The sequence below is a fragment of the Hibiscus syriacus genome, unplaced genomic scaffold (assembly GCF_006381635.1).
Source record: "Hibiscus syriacus cultivar Baekdansim isolate YM2019G1 unplaced genomic scaffold, ASM638163v2 tig00110332_pilon, whole genome shotgun sequence".
Taxonomy (NCBI): domain Eukaryota; kingdom Viridiplantae; phylum Streptophyta; class Magnoliopsida; order Malvales; family Malvaceae; genus Hibiscus; species Hibiscus syriacus.
The window spans coordinates 8290538-8314282 of record NW_024062688.1 but is presented as its reverse complement, the minus strand read 5'-3'; the positions used below and the strand labels follow the sequence as shown (position 1 = coordinate 8314282).

Genomic DNA, 23745 nt, shown 5'->3' with positions numbered 1-23745 from the left:
GGTGCAACTTTCGCTTTGGTAGCGAATGAGTCCCCGGGTAGTGCTTCTTTCCCTTTAGTAGCAGATGCGTCCCCGGGTAATATTCCGGGTGAGAGAACCACTTGCGGGGTTGGTGGTATGGCCATCCCCTCGGAAGAGATGCCCCCTGACGCACTAGCTTGCTGTAGACCTGACAACTTGGCTACGATTTGGTCGACCAAGGACTCCTGATTTTTCTTGATGGACTCAAGAGTACTTTCACTGTTCTGAGCCATCTTATCTTCTAGCTCCTTTTGAAGTCTTGCCATGTGTTCTTCGATCTTCTCTATTCTGGCTTCCATTTGTCTCTTTTTTGCTCGAGTATTGTGCGGGTGATGTGTGTCTGATGCTTGCGGTGGTAAGCTCGGTGTCTGAGACATGTTCTGTTAGTTAATATGAATGTAAAAACATGGAAAATATAAAATAAACAAACATGAAATATAAAATGCAAGAAATGCAATGTATGATGTATGCAATTGGAGGCATTGATCCAGAAAAGTGTTCATTATTATAAATAATCCTTATTCAGACAAAAATGTTTTATCTTTTTAGAGACATAAAAACAGATTAAAGATACATTCGGACTAAATCCTCTAGACCCCGAACAGCTTCCAGTAGGTTGACAAGTCTTCTGCCTTCATCTGTCACTGGTTGAATGCCTTGTCGAACCACACCAGCTTCCCTTGCTAGGCCTTGAAGATGACGGGCTGCTTTTTGCACTTGATCCAGGAAATCTCGGATGGTTGCGTCTCGGGCCCTCACCCTACGTTGTGCTTGTTCCCAACGGAAACGCCATTGTAGTCCTCCGTCGAAGGGCACCATCTGAAGCTCGTTTGCTTGCCTGTTGAACCCATCTATAATAGCTTCTAACTCAACTATCGTCTTGCCATCTTTCTCATGCTGTTTCTCTAAGTCAGCTACCCGAACTCTCAAGCGTTGGTTCTGATATTGACTATCTGCCAAGCGTCTTTGGGCAGTCTTTGTTTGTTCTTTCCAAGCTCTCTCATCAGGCCCCTCGAACTTCCTTTTCAGGATATGAGCTTCGTCTTTCCAGTATTCAGAGGTTACCTTCAGCTTGGAGTTATCCTTGACCTTATCTTGATACCCCTTTCTCAAGTCTTCGAGCTCAAAACGGACTCTTTTTTGTTCTTTTTCCAGTTTTTCTGCCCGATCTTTCTGAGAGTCAGCATCAAGCTTCCACTGATAACGTTCAGTTTCAAGTTCCTTTATCCTTTGCTTCAGCTCATTATTCACGGCTTCAAACTCGGTCTTGGCTATCTCGAGTTCAGAAGGGACATGCCTGAGATGTTCCTCCATGGTCCGGGTGTCATCACAGTCTGGCACAGGGATATTGTCATTCTTTCTCAATCTTTGCCACTCCACATAATCCGGAGTGAGCATACTTCTGGCAGCTACAACATCCATCCGGAATACTTTCCTCCACGAATCGGCTACTTCTTTGATCATCTTCTTATAGCTGTCGCCGTGATACTCAAACTCTGATCTAGCTAACCCGCATGTTGCTGGGACAAACTGACGTGCTCCATATTGTCTAAGTGCTAATAGCGGAGCATACCCGACTGCTCCCCAAAGTCCAAGTAAGGTCACAGTGTCGGAGTCACCACATCGAAAAAGAACATCACTGAGGAATAACCAAGGGGCTCTCCAAACAATATCTCGGTCTTGAAGATGCGTAAAGACCTTCATCCATTTTTCTTTCGAGGCGCCTTCATGCCATTTTAAGGTAATAAATTCACCTAGAGGTGAATAGGTGGTGCTGAAACGGCGGTAGGCAACCCCGTCAGTCCTCCAGAAGTGGCTGTGAATCCAGACTTGAAGGAGCTGAATGCACCCGGTGAATCTTCCTCCGCCAGTTCTCCGGCAATGATTGAGAGATCGAAAGGTCTCAGCCAAGATGGCTGGTGCCGGATTGACTCTTCTCGAGAGTTGTTCGAATAGCTCCACTACGGTGGCATCGATGTATCCCAAGGTCTTTGGGAATAAAATCAGACCATACAGACCTAATGCAAACAGGTCTATTGTCTTCCACTCATCAGGATGGTGCTTCATTAGTTGTTTGATATGAAGCCAAGCGATTCCTTCTCCACTACCCTTACATCGAGCTCGGTCAGTTACCCATTTTTCATCAACTCCGGCAACCTTAGCTAGTGTATTTTTGAAAGGTTGACCTTTAATGTGCTTAAGGTAGGCCCGCTCGAGTTTGATGTTTTCACAATGCAGCAGTGTAGTGTACTCTTCTATGGTGGGCACCATGTCTTCCCGGTTAAAGGTGAAGCAACTGTATCCCGGGTTCCAGAATTGAACCAAGGCTCTAATTAAGGGCTCATCAATCTTAACATGAAGCAAAAGTGCAACATCACCGTACCGTTGACTGAACTTCTGTTTCACCTCATTCTTCCAACTATCCCAGATATCCCGGAGCTCTTGTACGTCATTCTGTTTTAGGCTGATCGAGGTGTAGCTAACCAGCTCTGACACATAGCTGTCTTGAAGACTGTCTCCCTTTTCCTTCTGAGTCTTCTCGGACCATAGTCGTACCTCAGGGTTTTTAATCTCTTGTATTACAACACCTTTATCCATTAATTCAGATTATTTTGTGCGTAATGAACGTCTTTTTAGGGATCAATGGCCTCTTGTTATGATGCAAATGCTAAAAACAAACACAAAGGCAAATGGTTAGTAAAATAAAAATAAATGGAAATAAATAAAAACAACAAGAAATAAATGGCAATAAAAACATAAGAAAAAACAAATGATTAGGAAACAATTGTCCTAGGTTTTGGAATGTGGTTTTGGGGTAGGCTCTATTTCTTCGAAGTCTCCTGGTTTAGGTTCTAAAAACGGTACCCGAGTTCTCCTTGCTGGTGCCCCCTTGGGCTTACCAGACCCTTAGTCCTAAACCCATCACAGGCTTGTGTGGACTAAGTTAAACTCGAGGGGACACATTCCCTTATGTCTATGCGGAGAATAAATTCACACGAAGACATAAGGTATATGAATCCCGAAGGCTACTCGCTAGGCATATGCGGTGAATAAATTCACACGAATGCGTCGCTTTCACCCCCACTTAAAGGGTTCGGAGCTCGGGTATAGAGCCTTTGGATGAAAAAAGTTTGGAAAACTGAAATCATTAGAAAACGGTCAGTCCAACTATTTACTCGAAAAAATATAACCAAAAGTAAGTAATAAGGATCGAAATGTTACCTTAAAGTTCAAACTTACCCTTTTCATTAAAAAGACAACTGGAAATTACCTTAGCCTGACCCACTTACCTGTGTCCCCAGCAGAGTCACCAAGCTGTCGTAACCGTCTTTCGGTTGGGCCCCGGAATTGGGCTTCGACTTAGGAAAAAGTGGATTGGAGTCGCCACCGATCATTTATTTAAAAATAAATGGGTTGACCGGGTACCTTATTTCTTACCTAATCGCGTCTTACCAAAGATGTGTCGGATTCGGGAGTCGGTTACAGTCAAGGAAGGGTTAGCACCCTTGAACTGCCCTTTCGGTACTGTATAATTTCCAGTTGTCTTTAATTAAGAAAGTTGTAAATTTAAATTAAAATGTAAAATGACGATCCAAATTACTTACCTTAGATCGCTTAAATTGTACCCTTAGAAAATCAAGACACATATTAGATAAAGAATGCAAATAAAAACACCTAAGGTAAAATGGAAAACAAATAAGATGAGGAAAATACAGAGTATAAAAATAATGTATATGGTGGTAATAATGATAAAGATATAAACAATGGGAAAAATAAAAAGATATATATAATAGTAATAAATAAATAAAAACTAAAAACTAAAATAAATCACCATAATCAAATATGTACATGTAAAATAATAATAAAAAAAATAATGAAAATAAAATAAGAAAATATATATATATATAACAATAATAGAAAAAAAAAATTGTAACATAATAGCGTATAAAGTAAAACACATAAAGTTAATACAAACATATAATAACATTAATACCATTTATATAATAGCTAAATATAAGAGGGAGGAAAAAATATAATAATAAATAAATAAAAAAATAATGTAAATAAATATAATAATAAAGAAGTAAAAAAAATAGGGTAAAATACAAAATGTGTACATATATACATATATATATATATAATATAACGTATAAATGAAATAATATTATACTAATAATAAATGTATACGAATGTATAAAAAACTAATAATATTATAAAATATATATAAATATTATAATGTAATATAAAAAGATAATTAAAACTAATGTAAATAAATATAATAATAAAGAAGTAAACAAATAGGGTAAAATACAAAATGTGTACATATATACATATATATATATATATAATATAACATATAAGTGAAATAATACTATACTAATAATAAATATATACGAATGTGTAAAAAAAAAACTAATAATAATATAAAATATATATAAATATTATAATGTAATATAAAAAGATAATTAAAACTAAAATCCCGAGAAAGGACTAAAATGAAAGAACTGCAGGCTAGAGGTCAAAATTCAAAGCAATATCGGGGTCAAGATAAATCTTTAGAAGCTGCGAGGGACCAAAAGGGTAGTTTACCCTAATTTATTGCAAAACGCGGATCTGATATAAACGGATCAAATGTTTTTTTCATTTCATTTTCTCTTCTTCTCTCGCCCGAGAGCAACCCCATCTCTTCTTTTCTCTGCCTTGTTCTTCAGAAACGAAGAACACAGGCAACATTTTCCAGAAACCAACCGTTGGCCTCCTCGCGCCGCCTCGCCGACCGCCTCTGATCGGCGCCGGCTGCCAGTCATCGGCGGTAAAACCCCAAAAAAATTGGTTTTTCTGAAAGCCCTATGTCTCAACGTTTTAAAAATCGAAATACTTTTTGAAACCGAGCCTCGAGGAGCCAAAGATCTATGGAAGAAGATCCTGGTCCCTAATGTTCATCGGCTCAAATGCTCTCTTTTTGGGTTTCTTTCGAACCAAAGCTCAACAAAGACACCAGACAAGGAAGAAAACATGCAAAAGGTATGAACTTTTTACCTTTCTTTTCGAAATATTTGCACGAAACCCTCGAGAAAATCTGAATGCTTGGTTATGTCTTGCTGGTAATTTTGCTTATAACTTTACTTGTATTCAGTATGAAAGAAAAAAAAAATCCCCTCTTTCCACTGGGTTCTGATTACATATTTATAGTATAAGAAAAAAAACTGTCCTTAGAGATTGAATCCGAGTAAGACTCGGTTTGGTTGTTTGGAATCCCACTAACACACGCTGCTTTGCTTGGTGTCTTATGTGCTTACGTGTGCTTTCCTTGCGCCGAGGGAACCGGATTTGTTGAATGGCTGATGAAACTGGCGTGGAATGCGGCCGTATGATGTAAGGACTCCTCGAGCAAGGGCTTATGGCGCCGTGGAGGCTTGGAACACTAGGGTTCTAGAAACCCTAGTTCATTGCTGGGAACCGGCTTGCCATTTGGTCTGGGCCATCTTGTTTAGGCCTGGAAACATGAAATAAAAAATAAATAATAAAATAATAAGATATGTGTTTAGTGTAATATATGGATGAATGTGAAATAACGTGTCTACAAATATGTACGAGGGTCAACAATCTAAGACAACGCTCATTCAATGCACTTACCAAAAAGGATCGGGAATATAAGTTTATGAATTAATGTTAGAAAAAAAATTAAGGAGTGGGGCATGGAGAGTATCTTATATCAACAAATGTTTTCTCATATTTATGATATATTCATTGCAAGAAGCTATCAAAACAGTTGGACATAAGGAGTAGAAAGAAACAATAAATAAAGGGAGTAGGAGAAGATGGGATTACAAGGGACAGCACATGCAGTTGCAGAGAAGCTGGTTGGGACGTTTCCTCCTTAAATTTCTACAAACTTAATAATAATAACAATAGGATAAGATCTACTTATGCAGTGTATTTTTTTAATTTTATACAAATTTAAACCGTTGGAGGTAGGGGTGAGTGTTCGGTCGAGTCGAGTCAAAAAATTTCGAGATATTCGAGTTAAAGAGGCATATTTTATAATTCGGATTTGATTTGAAATTTTTTTGAGTCGAGTGAAATTTTTAAGTTTCTATTTAAATTTAATTATAAATATTTATAATATTATAAAATAATTTAATTCTAATTTAAATGATATTTTATAATCATATACAACATATATATACATTTTTTTCATATGTGATTTACATATATCATATAAAGTCGAGGGACTCAACTCAAAACTTTAATTTTAACTTGAAAATCAATTTACTAATTGCTAAAAATTTTGAGTTATTTGAGTTGTATTTTACAACTCGATTTGAATTTGAAATTTTTTCAAGTCGAATATAATTTATAAAATTACAATTTGAACTCGAATCGAGTAAAAAAATTAATTTTTTGAGTCGAGTTTTATTCACCCTAATTGGATAAATGAACATAGACAATTAAAATTAATAGTCAAAAGAACACAAAGATATTTACTAAAAAAACAAAAAGTTAACCTTAACTTTCTATTTTTATTTATTGATTCTCAATGTGTGTAAAAGTAAAAAAAAAAATTATATTATTAAAGTAAATTCTAAATAATAACAGTAGAAGAGGAACACTTATTGCCCACAGCCCCAACTGTTTACTTTAAGCAGCTCTTCAACTTTTATTGCGAGTATGACATCCCATTTCTTTCACCTTGGTTTTTCTCTTTTATTGCTTTTACTGTTTCATCTTCCATCACCCATTAACTAATTTCAAATTACTGTATACTAGATTGAGTAATAATACGAAAGTTTATGGGATAATTTTAGCAGTGGTACATCTAAAATCATTTTTACATGTGAATATATATATATTTATATTAATCATAAAATTATTTATATGAAATGAAACAAATAAAATCTCAAGATGAATACATAATTAATAAAATGAATTATCAAAAGAAAATTTAAATTTTAGGATGGATGATACGTATGTAGATCCGCCAATAAATTTTACTCTCCTAGTAAATTTAAATCATAATGTTACTCCTATTTTTTAATTCTATCAATTTGATCATTGAATTGTATCAGTCAATGTTTTCCTTTGACCAATAGAATCCTTTATTGATTGTTACAGTTTCAGTGTGATAGTTAACTACGTGATATGAACATCTAATGTACTGATGCGACGACAAGTCAAAGTATCGATATTATAGTCCACATGTGAATGATGACATTACAGAGGTTTTATTGTTTTTGAATCGAACACAATAATATAATTAATTTTTATAAAAAGTTTAGTGTTTATTTAATCTTTGAGGAAAAATAAAATATTAAATATATAATTTTAAAAAATACTAAAAACATATAATAAAAAACAAAAATTTAAAAATCAAAATCTATTTGATGAATTGTAGATATTAAAAATTAAATTTAAAAATATCTAATAAACTAGTAAAAATTAAATACTTTTTTGCCCAATTAGGTAACTTTTTTGCACAACCAACGCATTGGTAAAGTGGTGATGCTTAGACTATTAGTATATTCGTTGAATAACAATGGACTCATGGAGTGGAACTAAAATTAACGTTTGTATATATCACAATTAAAATAAATAAAAAGTTTGTAAAAAGGAAAGAAAAAAAGGAAACATGTCGTAAAATGATAAGTGAGATATAATTAAAGGCATTGTAAATGGGGAAGATTTTTGTTCATTTTTATGATATGCATATGATCCTATCTGGATTTTTAGGAATAAATAGTGCCTTTGGTCGCCTAATAATATGACAGGATTGCAGTCCTCTCATAAAACCCTACAATCAATGAAGTTTTGAAATCTTGTGATACAAAAATGTCCAAAGATCGAGGTACGTTTAACACAAACATCCTTTTCAAATGAAATCGTAAACCTGCAACTTTCTGGCTTGGCTGCAAATGCACAACAATCACAAAACCAATCATTGCAATAAGGCTATCATCTAAAGCACCATTGACATAATATACGTAGATGGAAGCTAGATGAATCTTAACAAATATTACAAAGCTCCATACTCCAATACCAAATCCGCAACCATTAGTAGGATCATTTTTCAAAAACAAAAGACATGCAGATCATATAAATATGTGCTTTGCGGAGAATAGTACAAGTCACTTAGCATTGGATGCTTACATAATGGAGGCCGGACAAGTGGTGCAAAACTGGGCCTTTCACACCGTCCATGCCCTTCCCTGGACGAGATCCGTAAGTCACTGAAGGTAATGGTGGAACATCCGAAGACAACTGTGACCTCGGAAGACTTATGCTAGAATGAGATCTTGGTGGAGCGGCAGGATGAGACTATGGAAAAGGGGGTGGAACAGTAATTGAAAGTGCAGGAGAAATCAATGGAGGAAAAGAAGTGTAGGGACCACTTCTAGGACCTGGTGACGGAAGGGGACTAAGATAAAATGGAGCCAAGTCGAGCTCGAGTATTGTTGAGCTCGATTCGACTCGAAAACTCACGAGCCTCAAATTTTTAAGCTCGACTTGAATTCGAAACCACAAATTAAAGCTTGTAAAAGCTCAAAATATAAGGGAAAAAGACCCTTAAACTTAACTCGAGTGGAGCTCAAAACTCAATCTCGAATATGAACATTAAATACATAAAAAATTTATAATGTATTTTTAAAAAAAACAACACAAATGTTATTATTATTATTAATTTATTTTTTAAAATTAATATATTATATTTTCGAGTTGCTCGCGAGCTTTTCGAGTGGAATATCAAGTAGCTCATTTTGGTTCGTTAAGAACTCAAGTCGAGTCCATTCAAATCGAGTATTTATCGAACTTTGACTGAATCGATCTCGAGTAACTCAGATATGTCTCGTCTCATTTACAGCCCTACTTATGGCAAGGTTGGAGATGGTGACTCTTGGGTGATGATGCTGATGGTTGTGTCGGTGAAAAAGTAGGAGGCAGGGAAATTAACGGCCCTGGAGACGGAACGGGTGAAGCAGTGGGAGGGACAACATGAAGTGTACCCTTGAGATAAGATGACAAGCTAGTGCTTTTAACTTCACCAAAGACTGAGTTATTTAGATCAAGATTCTTTGTAGGAGACTCCGTGATGGTTTGAGCCAATCAGATGACATCACCGTAGCCTGAATTATGACCTGGGAGGATATTGTGGACCCTTTTTCGTTTGTTAGTTGCACAAACAAATTCTGCAATTAATAGCGAGAAACACCATATATAGGAACCAAACATCAGGGCATTTGCTCCTCCCTCCAACCCTAGTTTCTGTTCCATTGCAATGAAAAAACTTCATGGTTTTGATCCCTAAAACTGGCGCTAGGATGCAATCACTAATACATGATTTGGCAGTTATACCTATATCCTAGGAGCTAACCCAGAGCTCGAACTTCGTCAACCACCAAAAATGTCGACAGTTAACACAGAACACTAGAGACGCACTGTGTTTCATTATCCTTTATGGAAACTGATTTATTAATATTCAAGAATTCAATTGATTTGAATAATTTGGTAGCCAGAAATTTTCCTATTTCCACTTTCAAACACTATTTGATCAGACCTGAGGTCATGAGAATGGCAGTGCGATGCTACCATAGATCCACCCAAAAACCAGATATTGGTGAAACCGAAATGTGTAAGTTTAACTCAAGACAGATGTCATACCTCATCAGACCTCAGATGCAGTCCATATTTCAGCTGACCTTTTAACTGCATAAAGTTTTCCAGTTTTTCAGCTATGGAATTATTCGGAGTAAAATTAAATAGAATCTGGGTTATTGGCCAGATGAAAGCAGGTTGTACAGGGATTATAGTGATACCGAAATGAAACTTCAAAATCTCAAACTTGGAAGGTTGCCCAAAAATTGAGGTGGTCCAAGTCAGATTAGATTGCTGAAGAAACAGCTCAATTAAAGATGATCTCAGTACACTTTGGGATACTGAGTTTATTGGACCATTCATGGGGTACGAAAGAACACCAAACACCACATCAGTAGAGTTAGATGCACCTGATTGGTGCATGGATAAGATAGCCAGCTGTCGAAGAAGAGTAGATTTTAGATAAACTTCTTACATAATGGACAGTAAACTTCTTACAAATGGCCGAAGTTTGGTGTAAACCTTAGTAGCCAAAAGCTCTGAAACTGGTTTTTGAAGTTTAAAATATGCATGAACTAAGGCTGCAAAAAAAAAAAAAAACGCAAATATATATAACAAACAAGAAAAATTACTTATGGAACTGCATCATTGAACACGAAAGATCAGTTGGTGTGATGGAGACACAACGAATGAGAGGTCATATTTCACAATGAATTTAGACCAAACCAGGAAAAGCTAAATCTAAATAAGGAACTAATATCCATCATCATAGTTTGATAGCTCAGTTGAAGAGTGAAGGGGCAAGCATACAAAAGGCCATTGAGTTCAATAGTGAACTGAATTAAAAAAAAAAAAAACAGGAAAAGGATGTACAACTCATGCAAGTTTAGGAAAGAAAGTCAAATCAAAATTCAAAATAAAATAAATGGTCAGCTAGAATAAATTAGTAGCTTTTAAGAAGAATCTAAATTAAAAAAAAAATACAAGATGAAAGGAAGTGGCCTATCAGATTTATAAAATTAAGGGATATGATTTTTTTTAAATAAATTTAAAACAAATTGAAGTGTACTTCGAAAAATTCATAAACATTAAAGTGTAAAATTAAACGAGAAAGGAAATAAGAAAAGTCTAATTCAAAAAATAAATTCTAGATTAAAGTCGAATGAGGTAAAAAATAATAATTATTAGAAAAATGAATAAACATTTTTAAAAAATAATAATAAATGAAAGCTTAAATCACGTGAATATGAAAAAGGAAACAAAATCTTAAATCTGATTAAATGGAATAAAAAAATCTAAAAGACTAAATTAAAATAAAAACAAAGTTTGGGGAAAATTTTAGAAAGAAATATCTGTGGAGTTAATTAAAAAGGACTTAAATGAATTTTGAAGAAGACTGTGATGGAAATTAGACCCTTCCCATTAAAAACACACGGATTTGAAGCCTCCAAACGGGTCCTCGGGTCAATATAAAGGCTAAATTTCAAAAACAAAGCTCATTTTTCACATCCCCACTCAAATGGATTGAAATCATTTTTTTTTTGTTTTCTCTGAACATGCTCTTCATATGCTGAAGAACATTCAACCGGAGTTCAAAGGGAACCCAGATTTCCGTGGTGCTCCGCCTCGCCGATTGCCGTAGATCGACGTCGACTGTCGTTCATCGACGGTGAAATCAAATAATTTTTAGAGCGTTTAAAAGCTCTTTCTCTCCTCTTTTCAAATATCTCCATGGTTTTCATCGAAGAGCCTCGAGAAAAGTGAGATCTGAAAAAGAAATTCATGGTTCTCTCCTCCGATCCTCGACCCTTCTCCGTCGATGGGTTTTCAAAATCGTACAACAAGAAAGATAGAAGGTTAAACAGTCGTGCATGCAAATGAAGAAGACCAAAGGGAGTAAAAATTTACCTTTTTTTAATTTTGTTTTTTCAAATTTACAAGTTTGGTTGATTCAATCTCCTTTTTTTCTTATTTTCTCAGGGTTTATAGACATAAAGATCTAGTTTTGTTCGTTTTAGAGTTTTATTTTAACTAAAACACTATATTATTTTATGTTTTTCTTGATTTTGAAATCACGTTCCCACTTTTAAGATGCACCGAAGAAACTGAAAGGAAGCTTGGTGAGGTTGGAATGAGGACTCTTCATGAACCTTAAAAATGCTCTTGATCTAGACCGTTAGATTGCACTCTAATCTAACGGACAAGATCGTGCAGCGCTGATGAATAAGATAGAAAACCCTAACTCCCATTGTTTCTTGACATGTGGGCTTCTCCTGTGCTGGGCCTAGTGGGAAATTGTTTGTTGGATCTGATCTTCAATTAACTACAATGGACCTACAAAATAAATAATAATAGCTACATAAATAATACTATATAATAAATGTAATCTAATAAAAGTGGGATACATAACATATTATGATATATAATATATGATATAATCTACATAAATAATATTACGTAATAAGAATAATATTACAATACAATAGTAATAAAAACAATATTAAATAAGAAATATTAATAGAATAATAGTAATACATTAATACTATATAGTATAAATAATAAATTAATTTTAGACGAAAATGTGTCTACATACATGTCTATGTATTCTTTACGATTCTTATCATTTCAAATATGAATTAATCGGTTTCAGTGATTAAATAATTATAGTTGTCTCTTAAAGTTTTGAGTTCGGGTACCACATATATAGAGGTATGGGTGTTAATTGTCAAATAGTTGAAAAATCTTTAAACAAATACAACCTTGTATTTATATCAAGTTTAATATTTAAAAAAAAATTAAAAATATAAATAAAATTAAATATTTTAATATGTGATAGTTTTTTGCATTCAATATTTTAAAAAATAAAATTTAATTAAAAATTAAAAATAATATATACCTAAAATAACAATAAAAAGTAGTTTTTTTTTTCTTTTCTTCAAAAAGAAGTTTTCCGGCCCAGTTCAACAAGTTTTACAGATAACTTGAAAGGCTCAGTATCCGAAAGGGCCCAAACCAACAAATGAATATGGTGCGTACTACGCACCTGGTACATGTTAAACCCTGAATCATGCTCCCGTTCATTTTATTATCACTTCTTCCGCCGGGAAAAAAGGTTCAGAAGCTTGGAATTTTCTGCACCTATCCCAAAGGTACTCTCATTTTCTTTACCATCGACGCCTGGTAAAATATATATTATTTGATTTGATGGGGATCTATTTTTCCTTTTTAAATTCTTTTTATCGACAACCATGGATTTTTTCTTGATCTGTAGATCTAGGGTTTCGCGTTTAGTAGATTTCGTTTTCCCTCTTTTCTTTTGTTCTAAATGAGAAATTTTATCTCTTTTGTTTTTCATTTTTAATATTTGTTCATCTGTTTAGTTTTCTGCAAATTTACTGACTTCCAGCTTTATGTTTTTGACTTTGTAATTTATTTGTTAGGTAATCTCCGAAGTTCGTCCCTGTTAAGTTGTTCATTTCATTTGCAATGTAAGTTATTATTTGCGCCTCCTGTGTTTTACTTGTCAAATATGTATGCTTGCGAGGGGAGTTTGATGATATATTTTGTTTTTGGTTTTTTTGTTAGACGATTTCTCTCTATTGGTTTCTTGATCTGTACATGAAGCTTGTATGGGATAAGTTTGTGATTGAAGTATGTTGTTGGGTATTGGGGTTGTTTGTATTGATCAACGTTGGACACTGCAACAGATTGTGCAATCTTAATGATTTTGGATTTTCTGATGAAATGTTTTTCGTATGGTATGGAATTGGAATTCAATAAGCATTTTTGTTTTTCTCTAATCTAATCAACTAGATAAGTAGTGGGTGGGAGGGAATAGGATAAGGAGTTCTCCGGGTAAAACTGGGAAAAGAAATTACTTACAGTGTTTAAACATTTGTATTCTTAGCTGTAGCCACCAAGGTCAATTATCCGGAAATTGCAGATATATTTTGAAAATAGTAGTTGCTTATAATTCTTTCAATGCTTCTCTTGGTTGTGTAGTTCATAGTTGCTTCCTAATTTCATTTTTTTTAATCCTTAAAAAAATTATGTTATTTTCCTAAAATTTGTGACTCCTTTCAATGCCATGCCCATATCTAAGTTATTTATCATTTAAAAATATTTTTTAGGGCCGATGAGGAACCTGTTGATCAGAAGAAGTATCTTGAAGAGGGTTGCAAACCTAAATGCGTGAAACAGCTTCGTTCTTATGAGGTTTGTTATATAAATTAGTTGTTTTGCAAACTGAGCAAGGTTTATTGAATCCTTTTTACCATTCTTTCAATTGTGAGTTTGATAATTGCTGACTGACTGGCACTAGTATTAATTCATGTGTGTTGTTTTGTACAACCCCCCCCCCCCCCAAAAAAAATTCTACCCTATTTGCTTTTTTAACCCTGGACTTCATTTCTGCAGGCTTCTATGTTTTTTGCTTGATGTATCAGTTTGGGAGAATCCTATAAACAGGCATATTTACTCCGTTTTTTCCTTATATTTTAATCTGCCTTCTTACATTTTTCATATGTTTTCTGCTTTGGCGGAACAAAAGAAAATTTGATGATTCTCTGCAGTTTCGATTTCACGCTCTTTCCTTTTTGAAACCCCATTTTAACCTCAAGAAAAGCTTGAAGCCAGAACTAGTTATTAGGATATATATATATATATATATATATATATAGTCTTTGGAAAATGCGAGTTGTTTTCTTCTTTTGAGGCTGATCCAACTTGATATCTACGAGAAAAAATCATGATAGGCAAAATCTGGCATGCATTGCCTAATGAAAATAATAGGTCTTACTAACAGACACATAGGGTTTGCCGGTGTTTGAGTAGTGAACCTGATTTATCTTTTCTTTATGAAACTTAATAACTGTTTGCAAATGCTCAAATTTATAATTAGACTTGGTGTCCCATGAGCATTCTGTTTTCTTGCCTTAAAGATTTGGTATTCTTAGAACAATCTCCTGTTACTCTCTGAATCTGGCGACAACTTATACAAGTTACTGGCTTCAGGCATGTATTAAGAGAATTGACTGTGACGAAAGTGGTCACAAGCATTGCACTGGTCAATATTTTGACTACTGGTCCTGTGTCGATAAATGTGTAAGTACTTCTTTACCTTACTTTCATTCTTCATTTAGTGTGCTTTGTCCTGATACCAGGTTTTGGAATGCAGGTTGCACAGACACTGTTCTCGAAACTGAAATAATTGGGGCCCAATTCTGTTAAACATTAGCATCATGTCCTGCTGTTTTGAGTTCAAAAGCCAGTTGATTGTTTCCTAAACTATTGATATCCTTGTATAATTTTGTGTGGTGTATATGAGAACTGGTAACATTTTTTTGTAATGTTACTGTGAAAACTTTTGATCATTTACAATAAATTTGGTTCCTGTTAGACATGCATGTTGACACAGGGTTGGAACTTGGAAATGCAATAACTGAACATTTACCAGTCATATGAGTATTCTTCTTATCGCAGTCTATGATTCATGTATCTCATTCCTACTATTTACTAATTAGATTTACATAATTGTTTTGTTAATGTGTGGAGATAAATCAAAATGTTCCTAAAGAAAACTGCTACACTCATCAACTTGCACCAGAATCCAAAATACCAACCATCCCTGGCATGATCAGGGAACTGATCCTGGTATCACAATGGGGCACTTCTACCAAACTAACTTCCTAGATTCAGAAGAGAAGCTTGTTCGAGTGATATTTTGATTGTTTTGCTTTGGGATGATTTGTATACGTACATGCATTCCTCGAGGTCAGCATCACATGCCAAAAGAACCCACTCGTCGTCGTCATCCAAGTACTTGAGATTGATTCTGCTTACATCTTTGATACTGAAACGACTAGCAATTTCTTGTTGCAGATCCCCGAAACCCCAATTCGGTTTCAAGCTAAACCGTATCTTATCTTCTCTAAACATAGCTTTTACTTTTATGGCACCCCTGATTCGAAAATTCCAGCCACCACTTCTTGGCAAGGGAGGCAAAGTCTCGACAGTAGGCAGCTCACCGAATGTTTTATGGCTTTGGGATCTTTCAAGAAGCTTAGGCTCCTCCTGATTCATGGCATGCAATTCAGCACCACTGAGAGCCCTCTTTAGTGCTCCACCGTGGTTTTCCAACGCCAACCCATCTGCACTACACAAGGCATTGAGACCAGTATTAAGCTGTTTCATGCTTGTGTGACAACAGGTAGTTGAACCAGAGCTCTGACTGCATGAAGTTGGAGATTTTGGAGCAGCAGCTCCTTGACCGAACATGCCACTCTCGGGTTGAGGTTCTGATGGCTTTGATTGGCTACTGATTTTTGATGATGAAGGACCCTTGCTGGAAAAGTTTGGCGAGCTCAGTTCGGGGAAGCTCGAGTAGAATGATCCAATTTGAATGGAACCCTCAGCACCTTGGACCGAATCTATTACGAGCTGAAGTTTTCTTAAGGAGTGGCCTACCTTCTTTATTTTTCGAGATGGCCATCGAGTGATCCCATGTTGCCTGCATATCCTTTTGAGTGTAGTAGGGCACACTGCAATAAAATAAACTGGGTAAGTGTGATCTGGGTAGTTTTATACATGTATAGTAAGACAAATAGATGGAAATGACACTGCATGGATGGCAATGATGTTTATACTATCACTACAAAATGAGGCATGGTGACACAAATATGTCAGAGATTAAAATTTTAGTGGAGAAAACCGGGCAGAAAAGGTTAAATATTAGTCCTGGGATTTTACCCTAAGAGAATCCCGGGAGTGCCTAGGAGAGGGAGAACACAATCCTTATCTCGTTTGGCTTACCGTCATGCAGTGACAGGTTGGTGCTTCTGGGGATCAAACGTGTGTCCTTTAGGATATTTTTGGTGATCCCACACCAACTCGGGATGATCCACAACTGTAAGCCAAATGATTTAAGGATCGGGTTCTCCCTCTTCAAGGCGTTCCGGACTCTCTTAGTGGTCGGGAGTCAAAATCATAGGGGCTAGAAAGGCACACAAACATTCTGAGATAATAATACATTTTCTGTTGTTGAGGAATCCCCGCGAAATAATCGGAAGATCCCTCACCAAACAATAATTACTCTGATGAATTTTATATTGTTTAGTTGAACATAAAAGTGAAATTACTCGTAATTATAGTGGAATAATTTCCCTACCACCAATACTCTTAGCAGCATCTTTGAGACTCCCTGCAAAATACTGCCGAAGAACCTGCAAGCTGATTGTCTTCTCCATTTTGGTCCGTTTCTTCTCGCCTGCCTTTTTAGGGGCTAAAATGTGACGTCCACCGGATGAGGAGGTATCACCGCCACCTCCCTCAAAACTACCTGTGCTTCCAGCATTTTGATGGAGCCCAAAATCTGAAAGTAGATGCTCATTATATAACTCTTTCCTGACGTCTTCCGAACTGGTTGTCACTTTGAACTCTTCTTTTGGTTCTTTTTGATATTCACATGAGACGTTAACACCTTTACCCTTCTGCAAGGCCTCCATCATGTGGGCGATCCACGATGACTCCTCCGGTGAGTTATCCTTTGGAGAAGAAATTGTAGGTTTATTTTCTTCTTTGTCTGATCTCCCATCGGAAGCAACTGCCATTTCCTTAGCCGGCAGTATCACTTCCTCCTCCATCTCCTTGTCCATAGCAACATGCAAACTCTGGCAAGCCAGTTGCACAAAACCGAACAGTGAGTTCAGCATATGCTGCTGTGCTTCACTTTCATGGCAATCCTTGGGCAAGAATAACTCCAAAACAAATTCAACCGATCCAGTAAAAATGCTTTGTAGCGGAATAGCTAACGCACCACACAGTCCGAACATCCTAGCGTGGTGTGAGAGGGGATAGTTTGTCTTACTGAAGGCAGTTATATCAGTTGCAAAGCATTGTTTGTTCGATGTGAATGCTCTGCCAACTATTCCTTGTCCTCTAAACAGGTGGTGCTCGGAGCACTCCTCGAGGAAGCCCAAGAATTCGTCATCAGCCACGATGCAAGCAGTATCCAGGGTGGAAACACAGAGATAATAATTCTCGTCTGAATGCCGGCATCCGCTTTTACCTTGATTGAAGCATGGGGCCCATGTGAGAGCCAAAGGCAGTTTATAAATCTTGCAGACAGATCTTAGGACCTCAGCTATCTCAGGCAATGCAACTTGATACAACTCATTGCAAGTCAGTGCATATTGAGGACTGAAGTTGTGTGAGCTCCTTAGATCAACAGCCTGCACATCGATACACGTTGTTTAGACCGCAATTCCATGACGAAGATGCTACTATAGTTCCCATCTAAGACATGACTAATGCATATAAACAAATACAAACACATCTACTGCAGGAAGCAACATAGCAAAATAACTAGAAGCAGAAAAACTAGAGACCTCAAGAGCTTTGCAGATGTATTCGAGTTCGGGTCGATAATTGATCTTTTGAGCAGTTGTGACAATCTCAACAACAGCCAAGCAATGTCCACTAGCTCGTTCGAAAACCGGAAGTGCGAGAGATCCACCAACATTGTACTCGAGTGCGAAGCTAATACGAGGATACTCATCACTTCTGAAGAAACGAACATCAGGCGTCCACTCGGGCAACTTCCCCAAAAACACACGGCCAGGCAACCCAACAGCTTCCTTTGAGTCCTCCTCAGCAGGGAAGTTGTAGGAAATGGAGACATCTCTAAAAATTCTGAGACTCTTGCAGTTTGTATTAACAGAGTAGGGTTGGCCTTTGGTAGTAAGAACATTCTTGCCTTCCCTTTTAACAGGTACCCATATTTGAATAAGAACATCCCTATCTTTTGTAGATTCCTTCCAATATGTTATAGCTTGCATTAGCCTGAGTTTCATAGGTAAAGAAGGACATGATCCTTCAACAATAAAGCTTCCATCTTGTGATGAAGATGAAGCAGCAGCAGCAGGGGATTGGTTTTTAGAAAGATTGTCAGTATAAGGAGAGGGAGAAAACTGTTCTAACCAGCATCCTTCAAACAAGAGTTGATCCATAAAATCCAAGTTCATAGCAGCACCACAGAAGTTCCCAAAGGTAGAGCCTTCCATGTCTACAAGGCTTGAGATTTGAGTTCAAGCAGAGCCTATATTACGTCCCAATTGCAAACAATATCATGGACCAAAACAAAATTAAAAAACAAAAAGTCTAGAGGCTTTGTTGTATGTGTGCAAATTCTAAGCCTCACTGTTAACATAAAGCTCAAAGAAAGAGAACCTGGGAAGAAGAAGCAAGCGAGTCACTTTACAAAGAGTCTTTGAGGGGGGGGGGGGAAAGAGAACCTTTTCGGAACTTTGGGTTTCTGTATAGTATAGAATTGGAGTGAAGCAATCTAAATATATCAAATGTGTGGCTCTTCTTGATGAATATACCCTTTTACACAAGACCTCAACCACATAAAAGGAGAAATATATTGCAAAGCAACTTGTATCTCAGATATTTTTGTTGTCCATATACATTATATTATTTAAGTTAATAATTTTATTTACGATTGCAATTTTTAAGTAGATTTGTGAGACCAAAATTGAATGATTTTAAATATAATGTTAAAATAAATATATATTGATTAAAAAGAGAAAAATATTTAAGTATATTCCAAGTGCAATTTAATCAAAAATCAAAGGAGATTTGTCATCTCATTCACCAGGTAACGAGTATTGTTCAATAGATATACTGTAAACTGACTCATGTTTGCTTTCAAAGATTGAATTGTCTACTTTTAAAAGAAATTACAGTAATATTTGGTAATTCAACAAAGAAAAACACAGCTTCGGCATTCATGGATTTTACTTGTCTTGCACGGCTGAATTTGGGTTTTGATTCTTGTTTTACAATGGCTAAGTGTTGATTTTTTATACTTGACGTTTTGAGTAATATTTTACTTATTTTCCAATGGTTAAGTGTTGACTTTCTTTATTTTCCCACATTTAGTCAACTAATATATTTCTTTCAAAATGAAACTAAATATAAAGGATTAAGGGTGCGTTTGGTTCACGGAATGTAAGATTATCAGTGTGAATAAAAGATTACCAGGGAATAGGATTACTGGGAATGTTGTATTTTGTGTTTGGTTGGTTTAGCAGGAATGTAAGATTACCGTGTTTGGTTAAAGGAATAAAAGATTATTAGAATGTATATTTGACCAAATTGTCCTTATTATATATTTGTATAATATTACAAATTGTAAAATATTTATATATTTTCTTTAAAAAATTAAATTCATAATATTTATATAATTTTTTACAAAATTAAAAATATAAAAAAGGTTTAATGAAATGGTAAATCTTTTTTAACCCCTGAACTTCATATAAAATTTTAATTATAGATTTTTTTTTGTAAATCTAAAATAATTTAAGGATAAATTTGTAATTTAACCTTCGTAGAATTTTTATTATTCAATGACATAAGAAGGATATTTTTGGAAAAAAAATAAAAATTTAAGGGCATTTTAGTCCAAAACGTCGATAATGTTACAATACCTAAGGGAAGGGAGGTAATGACATTCCCGATAATATACCCCAAAAAATCTACTATTGGTAATAAAACATTACCGGGAATGAGATTCCCGGCCAACCAAACATGGTAATCCCACAATCATTGAACCAAACACCCCCTAAAGAAGAAGAAGAATACGCTAGAGCTTTTGGTTTTTTCATGTTGTCAAAGAGTTGAACAATGGATTTTTCGTGTTGTCAAAGAGTTGAACAATGAAAATAGATGGCGAGAGTTAACGGTTGAGAGACTAAAATCGAATGGATTGATAACGTAAGAGATTAAAACCATTTTTTTAACCGATGATCAAGATTGGACATATCGATAATGTAAAGAATAAGATATGTGGCTTTGTTTTATTTTTTTTAATTGCCAACTCAGATTTCCGTTAATGGGTTAACGAGAGTTAACGGTCATGAGACTAAAATCGAATAGACCGATAACGTAAGGGACCAAAATCACTTTTTTTTTAATCGGTGATCAAAATTAGACGACTGAAAACATTGGGGACAACTTGTAAATAAATTATGTATTGATTTTTAAATAAAGGAACTTCACTTTTGTAATTTTATGTTTTTCATATATTGTGTAATATGATTTAAAATTTTCAAGTAAATTATATTTTATGATATCGTGAATTGTAGGATCACTTCGATGTTCGATGATTCAATGTGACATTTGCGAATCCGACGATGTATAAAAGTTAGGTTTAAGGGATTACACTACCAATTATGCAACATATACTTATCATACATTCTTTTAAACATACCAAAATATTTTCTTAACCATATTCTACCACTCTTACCATATCATAAGTATGATTCATATCATAGAAACTCATACCACATCTCAAAATCATCATCACAATGAATTATAGCATACTAAAATTTCACTAATTTTCACACACATATATCAGGTATAAATAAAAAGGAAAAAGCAAGATAAAAACTACGTTCGCATCGTAGATTAGGGAAATACGATCCATAAACGATTATAAAGTAATATTTATTTCGAATGATTTGTTGCTCGAGTTCATGACCATAAGAGAGAATTATACTCCTTTTAATCACTAAGGTGGTTTAATGATTTAAAACATATTCATATCCTTTTATTTGTGTGTGATTAATTGCAAAGACATTAATAGGCAGATAGATAGAGTTTGAGGTGTGGCATGGGTTTCATTAATTATAAAGCACCAAGATGCAGAAAAAGGTAGTAACAATTTAGAATAGGATTTGCGTGAGGCATTGGGAATTAAAAAGTCAACTCCATATAAGATGGTGTTGGCCAAAGGAATCAAAGCAGATACTGAAAGGGATTCATGGAGGATATCCCTCTACACTTTTTTATATATATTTTTAATACAGAAGATTCCTAAGGGAAATTTAATTTAATTACTAATTTATCCGTGTTCAACTCTTGATGGTGATGAAAAGCTACTATCCGATGTGGGTTTGAGTTGGACATGCTTTTGCAATTGTTAAGGATAACATAACACTGGTTTCTTTCCGGATCATAAATCTTTCAAGTGCGCAACACATCATATCTCTGATAAGATATACATTTTGTTGTAGTGAAAGTCCCAGGACTAAAAAAAAGATTTTAAATATTTTGTATCTAAATTGTAACTCTTTGAAATAACTTTTAACATGGTCACATGATCTGACATAACTTAAATCAATTGACAACTGATCATACTAATTAGACCTATTAGTTTACGGATTACAATCATGATTTTATGCTTGACACCGACAATGAGAGTTATTATAAAACTTTTCATTCAAGACTAAAAGAGAGATCATACCCATTCACCTTCATCTTTTTTTTTCTTCGTGAAAGAAGAAGACTTTGATACCAACCAATAACCGTTTAATATCGATTGCAACTCATCATTTAAATTGGAAGGGATCCATCCTAATCGCCTCAATCATTTTTGTTACGTTAATAAAAACTGATTAAGTGAAAGAGTGAACGTATTTGGATTAACTTAAAAATGGCTATTGGAATGAAATAAAGGGCAGATGAGATACCTAACATTTTGATATCAAGATCACATACAATACTGATTGGATGGAGGGTTCAAATTTATTTACAAAGGTGGAATCCGACAAAAATCATTGACTTCAACCTAACCACGACTGGACATATATATATATATATATAACAATATGGTCAGTTTTAATAACACAAAACCCATCTTATTTTGTTATTAAAAACATATTGTGGATGGAATGGAGAGAGGTGGTGGATCAGTGACGAAATCTCTCTATAATAAATTAAAAAGTACAGAAGAATAGTAAAGCTCGATATTTTTGTCACCTACTTGCTATTATTAAAAGCCCGACCTTTCTCTTGGTTTAATTGAATATTTACAGTTTTGCATGAAAGTGGGTGCTGCCATCACCAAGCAGTGTATATATAAAGGAGAAAAAGTGCAAAGCATTTCTGTAAAGTTAAAAAGAACCGCTCATATTAGAGTTAAACATTTGGCTTTAATTATGTAATTAAAGTGGACGTGGGCAATTCCCACTTTAATAAAATCTTGTGAACAATGACTCCAATATGAATTTACACATAATTTTGATTCCAGTTCTCTTCTGTCATAATAAAATTGTCTGCCGGTTACCCTTCACTGAAATTCTGATTAACAAGGGTGTACTTTTATGAAATTTTCTAAATATTAAACTAGAAATGTGGTCCTCATAGTCTTTGATATTAAACTCGTTTTGGACAGATGATATATAAGACGGGGGATTCTAAATCAATTAAATAGAATTTTGCAGCAAATGTCACTTTGTCTTAAAGTCGATTTGCCGCATACAAACCACTGTGCTTCTACATGAAGGATAAAAGAGGGGACCATTTCCCCACATATTCTAATCATGGAACCCATCAAGTTACCCACTTACTAGGACTGTTGAGGTTAAATTGGATTATGGTGGTATGTTTATCTTTTTTTATTTAGAGGAAGGGTTACAATTAATTATTCGATAGAGAAAAAAGAGAGTAGATAGATGAAAGACGATGATGAATAATTGTCGAGAGAGAACTTGGAAGAGAAAAAAATTAACCTTGAATAATGATTTATATATTGTCCCTTAATGTTAGTGTCAGACTTAGGATAATGACAACTATCTGCAAGTTAACAAGCTAAATAGATTTAATTATCAGATAATAGATTGCATATGGTCGCTATAACTATTTGAAAATACGGAATTCTAGAAATTCCCAAGTATTTGACAGGCAAGGACCCGTGGTTGAACTCAGTTGAGAGCTTGATAGAGTCAATGATATTCATTGAGATTCCTGCAGAAAAGAAATCACATTTGGATGCATTGAGCTTAAGTCCAGAAATATCATAGAAAAAATCTAGAACATAAACTCCCATAAATAATACATTTAATCATCAAACTAAAGGGCAATTTTACCTTAAAATCACCTAAATACATATTATTTACTTGTCAAGCACCGTTTCTTCAAATATTATCGATTTAGCACCATTTGACAGTAAAGCGCGGTTGACCAAACGAGCCTCGCACACGTGGATGGAAGGCGCGGATCACTAAGTGCGCCTTCCGTCCGATCTGGTGCCACGAGGTAAAGCGTGTATCCTCAAGCGCACATTCGATGGGA

At 35.1% G+C, this 23745-nt stretch overlaps 2 protein-coding genes and 1 pseudogene across 3 annotated transcripts; 1 reads left to right on the top strand and 2 right to left on the bottom strand.

Annotated features, from left to right (window-relative positions):
- Positions 1-8297: 8297 nt before the first annotated feature.
- Positions 8298-11345, bottom strand: LOC120120087 (annotated as a pseudogene).
- Positions 11346-12708: 1363 nt separating this feature from the next.
- Positions 12709-15007, top strand: LOC120119696 (cytochrome b-c1 complex subunit 6-like). 2 transcript variants are annotated; one of them, XM_039139505.1, is made up of 5 exons: positions 12709-12761; positions 13053-13100; positions 13743-13827; positions 14626-14715; positions 14789-15007. In XM_039139505.1, coding segments are annotated over exons 2-5 (210 nt in total). In that variant the 5' UTR covers positions 12709-12761; positions 13053-13098; the 3' UTR covers positions 14822-15007. The 2 variants fall into 2 exon arrangements, with proteins under 2 accessions (XP_038995436.1, XP_038995437.1); XM_039139506.1 differs by lacking the exon at positions 12709-12761 and adding an exon at positions 12855-12879.
- A 128-nt stretch (positions 15008-15135) lies between these two features.
- LOC120119695 (protein NLP2-like) lies at positions 15136-18842 on the bottom strand. The gene is made up of 3 exons (XM_039139504.1): positions 17997-18842; positions 16778-17840; positions 15136-16151 (listed from the first exon to the last, which is right to left on the bottom strand). Exons 1-3 carry the CDS (start codon positions 18669-18671, stop codon positions 15292-15294), a joined length of 2598 nt encoding a protein of 865 aa, XP_038995435.1. The 5' UTR covers positions 18672-18842; the 3' UTR covers positions 15136-15291.
- Positions 18843-23745: the final 4903 nt, after the last annotated feature.

Coding starts and splice junctions, on each gene's coding strand:
- LOC120119696 (XM_039139505.1), top strand. Junction 13,828..14,625: donor AACAGCTTCGTTCTTATGAG/GTTTGTTATATA, acceptor TACTGGCTTCAG/GCATGTATTAAGAGAATTGA. Junction 14,716..14,788: donor GGTCCTGTGTCGATAAATGT/GTAAGTACTTCT, acceptor TTTGGAATGCAG/GTTGCACAGACACTGTTCTC.
- LOC120119695 (XM_039139504.1), bottom strand. CDS start 18,671: ATGGAAGGCTCTACCTTTGGGAACTTCTGTGGTGCTGCTATGAACTTG. Junction 17,841..17,996: donor ACATCTGCAAAGCTCTTGAG/GTCTCTAGTTTT, acceptor ATCGATGTGCAG/GCTGTTGATCTAAGGAGCTC. Junction 16,152..16,777: donor TGCTGCTAAGAGTATTGGTG/GTAGGGAAATTA, acceptor ATTTTATTGCAG/TGTGCCCTACTACACTCAAA.